At 38.4% G+C, this 15,960-nt stretch overlaps 1 protein-coding gene across 1 annotated transcript in view; it reads left to right on the top strand.

Moving 5' to 3' along the window:
- Positions 1-14,864, top strand: part of arhgap10 (Rho GTPase activating protein 10) — a 56,954-nt gene extending 42,090 nt beyond the window's left edge. The window contains exons 20-23 of the mRNA XM_014999844.2: positions 3,168-3,321; positions 10,543-10,638; positions 12,138-12,229; positions 13,527-14,864. Coding sequence (XP_014855330.2) covers positions 3,168-3,321; positions 10,543-10,638; positions 12,138-12,229; positions 13,527-13,615 — 431 coding nt within the window. The 3' untranslated portion in view covers positions 13,616-14,864. The remainder of the gene's footprint in view (positions 1-3,167; positions 3,322-10,542; positions 10,639-12,137; positions 12,230-13,526) is intronic.
- Positions 14,865-15,960: the final 1,096 nt, after the last annotated feature.

Here is a 15,960-nt window from a genome sequence, read left to right as displayed (position 1 = left end):
GCCTTTTTTACCTTCACGTCAGCTAAACAAAGCTCATTTAGATTCACAAAGTACATGACCTGTTCAAAAAAGAAATGTTTCATAATTTTCTTGATGGTATTTACTTTAGGAAATTAGCTTTACTTTTTAAAGCTTTGGATGCTAACATGCTGAGATGCAGTGAAACACTATTGTCTGCCATTAGCATAGCAGCTAACTCAGGAGCGACATTCCATGAAGATATTAGATACCTGTCGTAGATATTAGCTTCTGCGATGGCATTTCTACTGTCCGTATTAATGCATAAGATGTATTTAGCTTTTGAATTATTACAATAGGTCTAGTTATTTTTAGAGGGGGACTCGATTATTTGTGGATTTTAGCTATTCATGGTCCCTATCCCCTGCAAATACCTGGAGTCCGCTGAGAATGGACAGATAGAACAGAAGCCAACATTCCCGTATTATAAATACTTTTAAGTTAGTGTTACTAAAACAATTGCATTCTCTCAGATTCCATTTTCATTAGCTGATCTATGATCACCAAAATAAACAAACGCATGCTTGAATCTATAGAACATTCTTGAATGGACTTCCTTAAGTAAATTAACTGTTTTACATTCTAATTTCAGAGGCACCCATTAAATCAATATAGAAAAACTTTTTACGCTGATTTATCCATTTATTCAAATGATGCTAGATTGAATTTCATCTCCCTCATCTCCACCATCTGGTATTGAAACAAATTAACAAAATAGGAGCTATTTAACTATCCATAGGCCTTCCACAATAACAAATTTTACTGGACAACAAATTGTCTAGAAACTATTGCAAAAAAATAAAGAAATAAATACCATTGATGCTTTGAGACCATTTATTTTCAAATGATATATTGATAATTGCATAATAATGCAATTTTGTTCACAGAGAGACCAATAGACATTATTTTTTAAAGAACACCTCACAATGCAACTGGAAGATGCTTTAAATATCCAAAATAAAAAACAACCAGAAATAAAAATGACAACCAAAACCATAAATGAAGCGCATAGCCAAGTCTCTGTAAACAAAATTGCCTGTTAAAAAATGTTCATCATAATTTATTAAGTTCTCTTTTTCTAAGAGGTCAACTAAATGCTATTTAGTTAATTTATTATGTGATTAACTGAACGATCAATTCCACCAGGCTTAACTATACACACATCGTTCCACATAGTTAGAGCATACTTGTATTTACTTGTTGAAAAAGAAGTTTGTTTGTACTTAAATGTTTTTTAATAAATAAAGTGGATAGAAGAAGTTGGTTCTCCCAGGTGTCGCTTGGGTTCCTGCCTTTGACTGCATCACCAGGAACACAGTGAACCTTGTTGTCTCGCTTGTTTTGACAAAGGTTTGGTTTCTAAAGACCCCTGATGATACACTGTTCCCTTTGTGTTGATTAATTATTCAGCTGCTTTATCAAACAAGCTTTCATCACTGAGCTGTATGGGCTGAGTCTACAGGTGCTGGTCATAAAATTAGAATATTGTGATAAAGTTCATTATTTTCCATAATGTCATGATAAAAATTAAATTGTCATATATTTTAGATTCATTGCACACCAACTGAAATATTTCAGGTCTTTTATTGTTTTAATTTTGATGATTTTGGCAAACAGCTCATGAAAACCCAAAATCCCTGTCTCAAAAAATTAGAATATTATGAAAAGGTTCTCTGAACGAGCAATAAAAATAATCATCTGAATCAACAAAGTAACTCTAAACACCTGAAAAAGATTCCTGAGGCCTTTAAAAACTCCCAGCCTGGTTCATTACTCAAAACCGCAATCATGGGTCAGATTGCTGACCTGACTGCTGTCCAGAAGGCCATCACTGACATCCTCAAGCAAGAGGGTGAGAAACGGAAAGAAATTTCTGAACGAATCGGCTGTTTGCAGAGTGTTATATCAAGGCACCTCAGTAGGAAGTCAGTAGGAAGGAAAAAGTGTGGCAGAAAACGCTGCACAACGAGAAGAGGTGACCGGACCCTGAGGAAGATTGTGGAGAAGGGCCGATTCCAGACCTTGGGGGAAGCAGTGGACTGAGTCTGGAGTAGAAACATCCAGAGCCACTGTGCACAGGCGTGTGCAGGAAATGGGCTACAGGTGCCGCATTCCCCAGGTCAAAGGTCAAGCCACTTTTGAACCAGAAACAGCGGCAGAAGCGCCTGACCTGGGCTACAGAGAAGCAGCACTTTGGACCACTGTTGTTCAGTGGTCCAAAGTACTTTTTTCGGATGAAAGCAAACTTTGCATGTCATTCGGAAATCAAAGTGCCAGACTCTGGAGGAAGACTGGGGAGAAGGAAATGCCAAAATGCCAGAAGTCCAGTGTCAAGTACCCACAGTCAGTGATGGTCTGGGTGCCATGTCAGCTGCTGGTGTTGGTCCACTGGGTTTTATCAAGGGCAGGATCAATGCAGCAGCTATCAGAAGATTTTGGAGCACTTCATGCTTCCATCTGCTGAAAAGTTTTATGGAGATGAAAATTTAATTTGGTCTGGAATCGGCCCTTCTCCACAATCTTCCTCAGGGTCCGGTCACCTCTTCTCGTTGTGTAGCGTTTTCTGCCACACTTTTTCCTTCCTACTGACTTCCCACTGAGGTGCCTTGATATAACACTCTGCAAACAGCCGATTCGTTCAGAAATTTCTTTCTGTTTCTCACCCTCTTGCTTGAGGATGTCAGTGATGGCCTTCTGGACAGCAGTCAGGTCAGCAGTCTGACCCATGATTGCGGTTTTGAGTAATGAACCAGGCTGGGAGTTTTTAAAGGCCTCAGGAATCTTTTTCAGGTGTTTAGAGTTACTTTGTTGATTCAGATGATTATTTTTATTGCTCGTTCAGAGAACCTTTTCATAATATTCTAATTTTTTGAGACAGGGATTTTGGGTTTTCATGAGCTGTTTGCCAAAATCATCAAAATTAAAACAATAAAAGACCTGAAATATTTCAGTTGGTGTGCAATGAATCTAAAATATATGACAATTTAATTTTTATCATGACATTATGGAAAATAATGAACTTTATCACAATATTCTAATTTTATGACCAGCACCTGTATGTGGAATACAAACCATAAAAACATGTTATTAACAAACTTGTTGATTAGACGGAGATTATTTGTTCTTATTGTCTGTTTTTGTGTTTTCAGCAACGGGAGACGGTTCCGCCCTGACAGCAGATGAAACCTCGATGGGCAGCAACGAGTCCGTGTCGTCCCAGTCGTCGTCGGCCTCCACCTCAGAGCTGGAGAAGGCAGACCACCCACCGCTCACCGCCAGCCTCAGCTCAGGCAGCAACTCTCGGTAGGGGCTTCTCTTCACCTTAACGCAATTTCTGTGGCACATTTTTCTGTTTATTTATTTTTTTGCTTTATATTACTGTCTATGGTGTTTTATTTTGTGTGTTTTTATATATTTTATTTGCTGTAAAGTACTTTTAATTTGTCATTATTTCGTATGCTAATTATTATTAATTAAAATTATTTTAATTTTTAAAAGTTTAGTATTTAACGTAATCATGTAAATGAGGTGAAATAAAACTTCAAAAACTGACTCAGCAATGCATCTAAAGAAATATATTTTGCCATTTTTCAACAGTGGCTTCATACAATACAAACTGTATTATTTTGCATGAGCAATTAAAAATAAATCCTGTTTCTAATGCTAATAAATGAAAAATAATTCATAGTATAAAGGTGGGCTGCCTTACTAGTATGAATTACCCAGCAATAAGCGGGCATAGAAAACACATGAATGCTATTTAAGCATATAAGCAAAACTGTGTGCTCATAAATTATTTAAATACTGTTTTTTTTTTGTTACCAAACATCACAAGGAGTCAGAGATGGAGACTAAACACTGCCTGTTATAGCCTTATAGCCTTCCATCAACTAATAGTCCCAGATTTGATTTGATTTTTTACCTCTGCAGCTGCAATAACATCTGTATTTCATCCAATTGTCTTAGATCACCTCTTAATGTTGGTTTTGAGTTTATTTTTCTATGTAAGATTATCCTGTGAAACAAAAAGTTGAATTTGTTTTATCTTTTAATAAAAAGCAGTTTATGTAGTTTACAGCGAAGACCGTTTACCGTGCCTCATGTTGTGCTTGAGGATTGGCCATGTTTGGGCAGGAATAAACACATTGATGCACGTTTAGAGTAGAAACATTTCGTAACTTTTAAGCAAAGCTACGAAACAGAGGCCATCTAAAGCAGAGAATATCATAACATCATGCCAAATTTGCTGACTTTGAACACTTTGTTATGCGCAGGTGGGTGAGGTCTCTGCTTGGCCCACTTCGACTACAAGGCTAGAAATGTTTGGTTCACTGATCAAAGATTTCAATGAAACATGAGAACAAGACTGTTTACCAAACTGTTTGGTTTCTTGCAGTTGAAATAACCTTAACAGACTGAAACACATTTTTTCTGGTTAGAAATTGATTTTTTGCCTTTAACTTGTAGCAGTTCACATTTATCCTGCTGACCTTTTTTCTTCTTCTTTTGCTCGTTCCTTTACCTTCCAAGTTTTCTCTAAAATTCAGACAACTTTTTTCAGGCTAAGATGTTTTTTTCTCAAACATCTGACTGAAGACAAGTTTTATTTTGTTACCAAAGTTAATTTTGTTTCTTTGCTGTTGTTTTTTTCATGTTTTGATAGTCCTCATTGATGAACCTTTTTTCATAAAAGTCACAGAAAGTTTGTTGTCCTGCTTCATAAAGTTAGCATTTTGCTTTGAGGATTGTAGCTGAGCAAGCAGAGCAGGTCACATTACACATCTGCAGCAATACAGTCTCCATTTTACTGTTACTGTCACTGTCAATGCAAAAATGATTGTTGGGCAACAAAATAAGGCTATCATATAGTTTTACAAGCTGTGTGATTTTTAAAGCAGGTGTTTGATTAAACTGGCTGGGCAAAGCGCAGAAATGTGATTTGCAGAGGATGCAGCAGAGAAAATCAGATCGAAGCATCAACAGAGATCTGGACTAAATTTATGTTGAAATTCTGATACAGATTATCTGAAAATGTAGAGATCGAGTTCCTGATCAGTTATCTAGGATACAATCAGGTTGAAGGAAAAAGAAATTTGATTAATGGTAACCTGTCATATTCTGATTCACTAAAGTGTCGAGGCTTAGCTCACATCTCTGTAGCTTTTCCATCCTGTCCTCAGTCCCTCCAAGTCCTTGGTTCCTTTTGTTGTTTCCAGGCCAGAACTTGCCTTGAATGCTGATGTGGGGGATGAATTATTGGGTTATGCTGCAGATGTTAGACTCTCTGCTGTGTCATGTCTACAGACTCACCTTGAAATAGACTTTCTCTAATTCATAGTCCATTCTCCCTCTGCTGGAAAGAAAAAAACAAAAAACAAATCCACCTCCCGACTTGACAGGACCGAGTGATTCCTTTACTCTGTGACCTCTGTGTGGGGCATGTCTTTGGAGTTGCAGGAATAAACGGACAAGACTATATATTTCTTATGTAACCTACTTTTTTTTTTCTGTGCATGTTTTTTATGCTTTCCCACATATGTGGCATCACGTCGGAGGACGGAAGGAGCGAGCGGGAGGAGGTCGTAAATCTCGGGCCTTATTTGTTTGGAAGACAGGTGGCCGTGCGTTGGCCGTGTAAATCGTATTGACATTGGAGAGATATTCATCTTGTTTACCCTTATAGCCGCAGCCCCTGTCCCTTTATGAAGACTTGCGCCATATGTCACAGGGTGTCGCCCTGGCTTTGCTCACTCATAAATCTGAGCATGTGAGAGGGTGAGACCTGTTAGCACAGCACCTCCCTGGCGTTGGACCCAGGGATTCGGCGTCCAAAGCAAGCAGGGATTGCAGTTGCTAGATTACTTCCATGCAGTTCCAGAAATGTGATATCTGTAGTCTGCTGTTCCCAGAGGCGCACCTGGGCAACAATTTCTTTTTGTTAGTCTTTTTTTTTTTAGTTGGTTTTCTGTAAAATCTGCCTGGTCCTACACAGGAGGCGTCCTCATTCACAATATCTTACTGTTACTTTTTTTTTTGTGCTCTTGCTTCATTTATCTTCTCTGGCATTTTCAATGACTCGCCTCATTTCTCTTCTTCTCCTCAAATTCAGTCACAGCTTTTCTCTGCTGCTCCAAGTCCTCACAATTTGGATATTCAGGGATTTTTTTTCTGCTTTTTCCTCTGGACTGTCTGTCTTACCTTTAGATCTCCAGGCCTTTTCCAGGCAGACAGTTGTGGATCATAAGATTGTAGATCCGAGCTGATTTCCTGCCCACCCAACTGGCAGTAGCTGGGTGGAGCCTGGATGTAGTTTTGATCCTGCTTTCTCCTAGAGACGGATATGAATCCCACCACTGGCCTTCTTCGTTTGCGAAGGCAGTCGATAGTCCTGCTCATCCCCACGTTAGCTCCATGCCAGGATCAACAAGGCTCCAACGCTTCATGCTGGAATTCTTGCAGTAATGAGAAGGCAGCAGTTCGCTTGTCTGCAGTCCCTCCTGATTCTGAATTGTTTGTTTTGTTGGAATGATGGCAAAAATTTCTTATATATTTATATATATCTTATTAATACAATAACAAATATTCTCGAAAAGGTTTGCAATTTCTACAGTTTTGTTCTCTCCCAGATGCAGGAATGTGGATAAGAACAAATATTAAAAGCCAGTTTTATTTGTTTACTGTCTAAGGTCACACAGTTTGGTTTGATAGTTCGATTGGGGACCAATCAGCTGGTGCGGTTCAATTTCACACTGCACTGTGTTAAACTAACCAAACCCTTAGAAAAATGTGTTCCCCTACTCAACTGTGGTGGAGCTGCACCAAGAACCATTGAAGGAAATGACACAAAAACCTCTGAAGAAGACATGATGGAAACTTCCTTAATCACAAAACATAATTAAAAATGGAGTTTAGTGTTTGTAAGATGTGTCTTTTGTCATTGGTGAAAGACCACATGCCATTTGTCCTGTTAGCATGTTTGTTTTGGTTGTATGCATCCAGAATGCCTTGAGCTGTAGTCCACTGCCTGCTTTTGGAGCGGTCTCTCATATGCAGAGTTCACTTCAACCCAACCGATATCTAGGCTTTTAGGCGGACCACAGTTTGCTTTCTTTTTTGTGGTCCGCATCAGAGTTTAGTCATTCACATCTCCCCAAACGAACCTGACTTTCTAGACAGACAAACTGGAGTTTGATTAAAGTGAACTAAACAGGACTGGTGTGAATGCACCCTGAGATCTTCTCATATTTTCTAATGAGTCCCTCGAGACGCTGACTGTAGAAAGCTCAGTTTAATGGTTTATAAAGAACCTATTGTTTGTAGGATCTCACAGCATAAGTTGGTTTTACATTATCATTTTAAAAATGTAATCATTAAGTCAAAAGGTAAATGTAAGGTCTACATTTACAGCGAATGCTTGTTTGTATTAGAGAATTATCAATTATGAAAGAGTAAAATAAAAGTATTTATTCTGGGAAACTGTCACAAAAACTTCCATTGATTATTTTGGTATTGCCTAAAAGTGTAGCAAAGACATTTTGAGATCTTGAGAAAAACATTTGAAGTATGGTGAACGATCAACCCTGGAATGTTGATGTGCTTTAGTTACAAATGGTCTTTTTTTTTATCTTCGCCTTGCCTGTTTTATTTCTTGTCTGTTTAATCACATTTACTAAATAATCTCTGCTTTGTTTGTCATGGGTGAAATCATCAAAAAGCAATCTAAAGCTTGATGCTATTTCTGTTGGAGAGACAATTTCCTTTGCCTGGCTTTCACTGTAATTGTGAAGACAATTTTAGCTGAAGTCAATTTACCTCTCATAGATTTGAAGACTTTCCAGAACATCAGGAGGGCAAATGTTTGATATTCGCTGTTTATTTTCTAATTAGTCAAATACATTTTTCTTTCCTTTGTTAATTAGTTTAGGCCACTACTAAAGATGGTGATGGAAACATATATGACATAAATGTTTGTGCTTTCATTGTGTGATTTACCTTCAGTTACATCTGTTCACCTTGAATTGAAGAAGATGGAGACATGCTAAAAACTCTTTCAATTCTAAGATTGGATATTAGTTAATTCTATTTAATTAGGAAAAGTAACACCAAGATACTGCTAATAAAATACAGTACACTTGGATAACTGTTTAAATTCATCTGAAGCATGCATGTGTGAGTTAACACAACGTCTAGGTGAGAAACAATCAATGGCATCAATCACTGAAGGGTTATTGGGCCGTTTCCAATCAATCTGAAGTCTATCACTCTAGAAAGAGAACAGTGATTCAAGGAAAAACCGTTGACCCTTTCACAAATTATTTCATCATAAACCCACCAAGATGAACTAAAAGCTGGAGGAGGTTAGCACTGCCTAAAAAATCTGCATTGTGTTCTTTCCAATACAGTAATAGGAGACTAACCAGATGCGGCGATCCTGATTTTCCCAAACGAATATCTCACTTTCTTTCTCTTCTCATCAGAAATTATTGGTAAATAATTATTTAATATTGACAAAAAAGTACTAGTTCCATTAGCAAATTATTTCACTTATAATGTGGGAAAATGTGAAATAATTTGCCAAAGGAACTAGCAATTTTTCATCAGTATTAATCAAGTTTATTTGTATAGCACATTTCAGCAACTATGCAGTTTTAAGGGCTTTACATCATAAAAACGCAACAGTGCCGTCATTACACATAAAAATGTTGGTTAGTGTTTCATTTATTATGGTTCAGAAGCAACTCTAAACTGGTGCGTTTTAGTTATGATTTAAAGGAACTCCTTGAACTCAATTAAGAAATCGTTGAGCTAAAACAAGCCTCTATAGATTACTGAAAAGTTACTTGTAAGTTAGTTATGTCTTATTTCAAGTGTATAAATATATTTACACTAGAAACCAGACCAAATATACGTAGTAAGATTTTGTGTTTTTGCAGTGTAGTCGTTGATTATCTCCCAGTGCAGTTCAGATGAACCCACCTGGTTTTAACTGCATGTAATTCAGTTCCTCTGCAAACGGGTGAGGTGTTGGTGCTCCTCTCCCCCTCCTGGCTGTGACCCAGGGAGACAGTGATTGTACTTGGGCCCAGGTTAATGAGTGGATTTGCTGCACTGCAGCGCACTGTCCCCCCATGCTGATGTGGAGCAGCTGAGCACCACAGCACTTCCACACTGCTGCAGAGCCATAAATCACCCACAGTCAGGCCCGGACTGAGCTGAACAGCTACCGCTGGGGATGGACAAGCGCGCTGAGAGAGAGGCAGCCAGCAGAAGAAACGAAAGGCGAGGAAGCAATGCAAAGCGGGGAATGAAAGTGTGAGCATAGTACTGCATGTTCACCTTCACAAAATACCCTTTAACGTGCGCTCTCTCTCACCGCCGCCACTGCCAACGTAACCACTATTCACAACATCCTCCCCACCTCAGTCCCCTCCTCAGCTGCTCCCTCTAATTGGCTTTATTAGCGTCTCTATGGGAGCAGCAACTAGAAGCAATTTGCTCATTATGTGCTGTATTAGCACTGGCCCTGGGGCAGGCATGCAACACAGAGGGAAGCCTGGCTGCACTCTCCCTTTAACAGGACCCCTGCCTCCAGCCTTTCAAGCAGCTACAGACCTGTTGGGCCTAACAACAAGCAGTTGTCAAGCACAGCTACTTCTACTGTACACCAGGAGCACTTTGAAGCTCTGCTAAAAGGGACATTTTGACCTTTCACCTTTTGACTTTATAAATGGTGTTGCACACACCCAAAATAAATTCAACACAAATTATAATTTAAAGTCTGATATAGACTTTGATTTTTATTGCAAATTTTTTGGCACTATTGAGACGATGATAAAAATTGATAAAAACTATTTTTTACTTCTGCATTCAAAGCTGTTCTTGGAAAATGTGCCCATTTGAAATGGTCTTCTTCAGGATGCCACTGACAGAAGAGTGATGGATATCGCTAACCTGCACACATTTAATCATATTGTCAGATTTACTGAATTTTCCTGATGCTCTCGTAGAACAAACTGTGAAGAAAATAGTAAAAATAACCTTTTCCGATGATGCTGTCACAGTTTTCTTTAACATTATTAATTGCATTGTATCAGGAAAACTAGATCTATAGTTATAAGAAACTTTTAAAATTCTTATAATAAATTTTTCACAAAAAAATGATAAACAGTATATCCCCACTCAGTCTAATTTGTATTCTACGTTTAGTTAAAATTCACTGAATGCAATCAAGCATATTGGTTGTAAAAATAAGATTTATCTGATTATCCCTCTGTAATAATCAATTTAATGATATTATATTTAACTGTTATCTGGCGTCTCAGCACTTTATATTTCCTGCTTTACTGCTGAAAATAAAGAATCGTTTTCTCCTACTTTGTTTAAAAAATGTTTCTGCTGCATTTGTTCGGTTCTGATCAAAGTCTGTTCTTGTCCCAGAGGATTCTGTGGTTGCTTTGGCTTAAGAAGCGGTGCATTATTTTTACACCCTGTGAACAATAACTTTTCTGTTGTGATCAATTGCAGAACTCCTCAAGCATCCTTTTCTGCATCTGGAGCTTCTGGGGACAGTCTAACTGCTGCAACAACAGCTGGTGCTGACAAAGAAAAGCAGGAGCAGAGGTAATACTGGGTTTTAGTTGCATTCTTTCTGAATTCATTATGATTACTTCTATTAAAACTTCTCGCTTCATATATCTGGGTCAACATTATAAATTTAGGCTCAAATATGTACATACGGTGTGATAAAAAGGTATTTACCGCCTTTGCAGTGGAGTACCCAGCGAGAACTCGCACACACACGTGGAGAATACCCAAACTTTGTGCTGGCTGGGATTTTGAACCCAGAATCTTCTTGCTGAAAGGCAACAGTGTAATTTTAAAGAAAAAAAAGCAGGAGAGATATTTAAGGGTGCAACAAAACTCACAGCACTGCATGTAAATAAATCCTTAAAAGCCTCACATTTATTCAGCATCCATGGAGAGAAGCTTTATAAGGCAAACTATTTGTTGAAGTGTTTGTATCTCGATATTTCCCCTCCAGTTTTCATTCACTCCCTCATGCTTTTATTTTACCTTGAACTTTATCTGTGGCTGCAATTGGAGCAAAAGCTTCATCCCTCCCTCCTTCCTGAATACAAATAGTCCCTGATTAAAGATGACAGAAGCTGCGTCTCTCTGCGTCTGTCTGCTTTGGAATAAAATATAAAATCATTTTCAATGCCATCAAATTCTGCCGAGGAACATGCAAAGAGGTCTATTCGGTCCATTAGGGGTATTTTCATGTAAATGCAAGCCCTCATTTCTGCAAAATGCCGTTGTACATTCTTGTAAAAATCTCCATATGAGGGCTCTGCTCAACGTTATTGTATTGACAACTCTGTGACCAGACTTTTTTTTTCCCTTGCAGTTTTTGTGCCTCCTTTCTCCTTTTTTCATCCTGCGTTTTTGCTGCCCAGTGCAGAGAATATGAAATATTTATCAGGGCATCTTGTGTTGAAGCCAAGATTCAACATAATAATGTTGCCGAGCTTTCGAGATAATAGTTTGCAATGTCGTGCAAAACAGGTTTCCTGCAGGGACGGTTTTTATGTCGTCAGGGGGAGAAAGAGCATAAATATATTTTTGTCAAAAAACTTTGCAGCGTGATAAGTATGGTTTGTTTGACTGCAGTCTCTTATATCAAACTAATTTAAAATTCACTTTCCAAACTCACAAATGTGACTTTGAAAAGCTTAAGCACCGTCAAGGGAAACGTCTGTTTGACGTTTATTTGTGTGTATAAACTCTCTTTAGAATCACACCGCCAGTTTTTAATTATCTCCCTTGATGGTTGTCAGCAGTGTGTCCTGATGTGTTCCTGCTGTACCAGACCTGCATCAAGCGCGTCTCCAAGCGTGCGCATGCACATGCAGCATGCTGTAGCACTCGTGTCTGGGCTACCAGAGTATTGTACCCAAGTCCCTTCTGTTGGTACTTTTTTTGCTTATTTTCCAGTAAAAGCCAATTTTTGCTGTTTCAGACTCGTGCGTGAATGAACGGTTCAACCTGTGCCCAGATTGAACCGTACGGTAATCCTCCCCAAAGCCTCCGCCAGCTCGCTGATTGCCTTCATTTTTCAGTGTCACCAACAGGAAAGCCAAGGCAGTGTACCCATGTGAGGCCGAGCACGAGACGGAGCTCTCCTTCCAGGTCGGAGCAATATTCAGCCATGGTGAGTGTTATCTCCAGCTCCAGTCGCTCACTCACAACCCGCTCTGGAATATTGGATTTAGGCAGGAGGAGGGGAACTGGGCTCTCAATCTGATCTGAAGTTGGAGGGAGTGATGAGGACAGTGACGGGGAGTCTTCAATCAGCTTTAAGCACTTCCATAAGAGAAAATAAACGGATGTTTTTCTTTTTTATTTTACCAGAAATTATGTTGTTTAAACAGAATCAAATTATTTTTTTGACTTCCAGCAACTCGGTTCACATATTTTTTTATGATCTGGGATCTTCCCACTGAAGCTAATTATTTCCTGCCTTAATGAAGACGTTCTGTTTCTGATAAAAAGATTTAAGGACCGAAAAGGGAAACACTTTAATTAAAACAAATGCATGTTAAACATTGAGAATCTGTTTTGGCTTCATTTACAATTTTCAGCAAACTATCAAAGAGATGACTTAAATTATTAATGTAAAGGGGACCTATTATGTAAAATTCACATTTTGTACTTTTTTTATACTTCCATTCTGGTCTCTATTTCTTCTTAAAACTCAAGCACCTCAAAAAAATCACCCAGTTTTTTGGCAATAAGTTAGTTTTTTCATGTCTGGAAAATTAGCCATTTCAGAAACTTTTGAACGTAACCCCACCAAAGCCCAGCCTGTCACCTAGCAAACCAGCATGTTTTACTGCTGAATGTGTTGTACAATGGCTGCTGGGAAAAAAAGAGCATTTTGTTGTTGACAGCATCCAGAAATAACTTTCTGCATTTGTGTTGATTGTGCAGGAGGCTCCATCTCTGCTTTTCAAAGATGTACAGTTGTATAATTGTGCATTTGTTTGTTGCAGGAACATAAACGTTGAATGGGGGGGCGTGGCCAGCAGCAGCTTATTTGAATTTAAAGTGACAAGAGGCCCTAAAAAACCTCATGACGAAAGGAGATCAAAATAAGCAGAACAAAGCAGATTAAAATCTCATCATCTAAGAATGATATTGTGCAAAAGTACATGTTTTCTAAAGCCCATAGATCTATGCTAACCTGTTAAAGGAAGGATAGTAGGTCACCTTAAACCATAATGGTAAACCAGGAAATGTTTCTTAGTTTACACTAAAGACAAGTTCTCATGGTTAACCAATAGAAGAAAGGAGAATGACTGAATTGAAATGATTAAACTGCATAAACTCAGTGCAGCTTCCTTAAATAAATGTCTGATATTCTCACTATCTAACACTGAGCTCTTTTGCTTTGTGTCTGTTCCTCGCCTGTCTTTGGTCTCGCCCCCCTCGGTGACGCTCTCCCGCAGTGACCCCGTCGAGAGAGCCCGGCTGGCTGGAGGGGGAGCTGGAAGGAAAGAGGGGCCTCATCCCTGAAAACTACGTGGAGATGCTGTAAAAAACAGATGATGGAGATATTTATATCGAGTTTTATCACACCAAGGATTCACAGCAGAGCTTCTCTTCAAGTAATATCAGACATTTTTAGGTAAATCATCCCAGACTCCACTATACAAACTTTGACGGCCAAGTAGACATGATGACGCATTTTAGAGCTAGTTTTAGTTAATTAAGTAGTCAGGTGTTCACATTGAGACATTGCATTTGTGCAGTAGGGTTTGCCTTACAGTGTTCTGCTGTACATTACATGCTATAGTCGTAGTGTCCAAGGAATTTAGCAGCAGCACCAGAGAAAAGGTGTCTGCCTGAGCTCACTCTCCTCTGCCCTGTTATACATGGTATCCATGAGCTCAAAGTCAAAGGGAGATCCTCAGAAACTCCAGCACTCGAACCGCTTTAGCCTTTTACCCCTTCCACCATTAATTGTAGACCTTTATTTTTTACTAGATTAGAAATACCTGCGTGCCTTAATCATAGAAACACAGAGTGGTGTATGTCTGTTTACGGGTATGTCTGAAACCAGTTGGAGTGGGGCAGCGCTCACCTATAAAATGTTTTATTTGCACCCTTTGTTATTAAAACGAGGCACGTCGCCGCTATAATTCAATTAAATTGGCACATTTATTGCATGAGATTTGTATTTCGAACACACTTTGTTCTGTTTGTTGTTGATGCACCTAGAAAACCAGTGAATTTGCCTGATGATCTTTCATGTTGAACACTAGCATTTATCAGGGTCATCAGAGACTGCAAAGCCAAGTATCTTTCCTTTCTCAACGTTGCTCCAGTTCTGAGCAGAAAAAAAAGATGATGCACTCCAACAAAGCTGAATTTTAAAGTACCTCAGAATATTTTACATTTTAAACTTGTGCTGTGTTCGTGTTGGAGATATTAAAAAGGTTACAACCAAGTACATTTCTTTCTGCTGTGATAGACTGGTTTTTATGTTTTGCTTAGACTGGTTTTAGTCTGCATACATGTAACATTGCATTTTATCTCCCCAGTTCTTGTGCTAAACACTGTAACTTCTCTGTGAGCTTTGGTTTAGCACGCTGTTTTCAGCTGTGGTTGCAGTAATTTAAGATGATTCTTGGCATTCTTGAAGGCCTTTCACTTTTTTCTACTTTGATGCATCTTGTTGATCAATGTTAAAGAAAATAAAGATTTTTTTTTTTTTTGCCTTTTTGTTCAGTGTATAAATTTAGGTCCGTTTTTTTCTTATCAATTAAAATTTATTTTACAAATGATATATTTTGTTTCTGGTGTTGTTTTGTTTTTATTGAAACAAAAATTTCCAGATATTTGTGGTTTGTTTTTAAATCATTTTATACATACAGTTTATTCAGTTGAAACAGAAGCTTACATACAATCAACAAAAAGACATACACTTTTTTTCTCAGTGTGGAGTTAAATCCAACCAAACTTCTCTTGTTTTAGGTCAGTTAGAATTACCAAAATTATTTCTGTTTGCTAAAAGCTACAGTAATAAAAGAATGTTTCTCATTATTGTCTGAATTAGATTTATTAAGGTCTTCAAAATCAAACTTTTACATACAGAATGATTTGCAATGACTTATATCTTGGACAAGATATTAGTCCAAGAAACTAATATCTTGGTATCTTGCACAGGTGGAAAATACTATTAGAGGCCAAATGTCTCTTTAATTGGTCGTTCTCTAGTTTCTCAAGCATTTTAGCTCGGATGTAGAGTCAGAAATGGGTCGATGGCTGTTTTGTGAAGTGGGATCAGCACCTTTTTAGTAAAGGTAGTACAAAGGCTCTTTTCCAAATCTGAGGAACAGTATTGGTTTGAATAAAAATATGTGACACTGGCTGAGCTGTGAGACCTGCAGTGAGGAGCGAGGTTATCAGTACAGGCTGATTTCTGTAAAACTTCAGACAGACAGATCAAGTTAATACACAGTAATAAGTCGGTTTGTGATGACTCATTTGTTGCATCACCTGAGAGGCTGATTTACAGCTACACTGAGCCAGATATGAAGTGAAATGCAAGTCGTACTTTTTAATGTCCAAACACCTAAAGGCTACATCCACAAAAAAAAACTCTCTGTAAAAGGATTAAAATTAGATGAGAAATCACTAATTCTCTCCTCAATCCCTCAATGAAGCAAAACGCCCATCCATGTTAATTCTTACTCTTCATGTTTGTAATTAACACAGCGAATGGCCTCCTTGCACAGTGCTTTGACCTTTGTTACGTAATTACCAGGAGGCAGTGATTTTTAATGGACCTCCTCTATTCGGTTACATAATCACACATGTACCGTTTGAATGTGAGGAGTTACCAGCTACCTGAGGAAACTGTGACGATAACGTAATGAA

The sequence above is a fragment of the Poecilia mexicana genome, unplaced genomic scaffold (genome assembly GCF_051168715.1).
Source record: "Poecilia mexicana isolate PSO_F unplaced genomic scaffold, ASM5116871v1 scaffold_1, whole genome shotgun sequence".
Taxonomy (NCBI): Eukaryota; Metazoa; Chordata; class Actinopteri; order Cyprinodontiformes; family Poeciliidae; genus Poecilia; species Poecilia mexicana.
The sequence above is the reverse complement of the archived record's forward strand: the minus strand, read 5'-3'. Positions and strand labels throughout refer to the sequence as shown.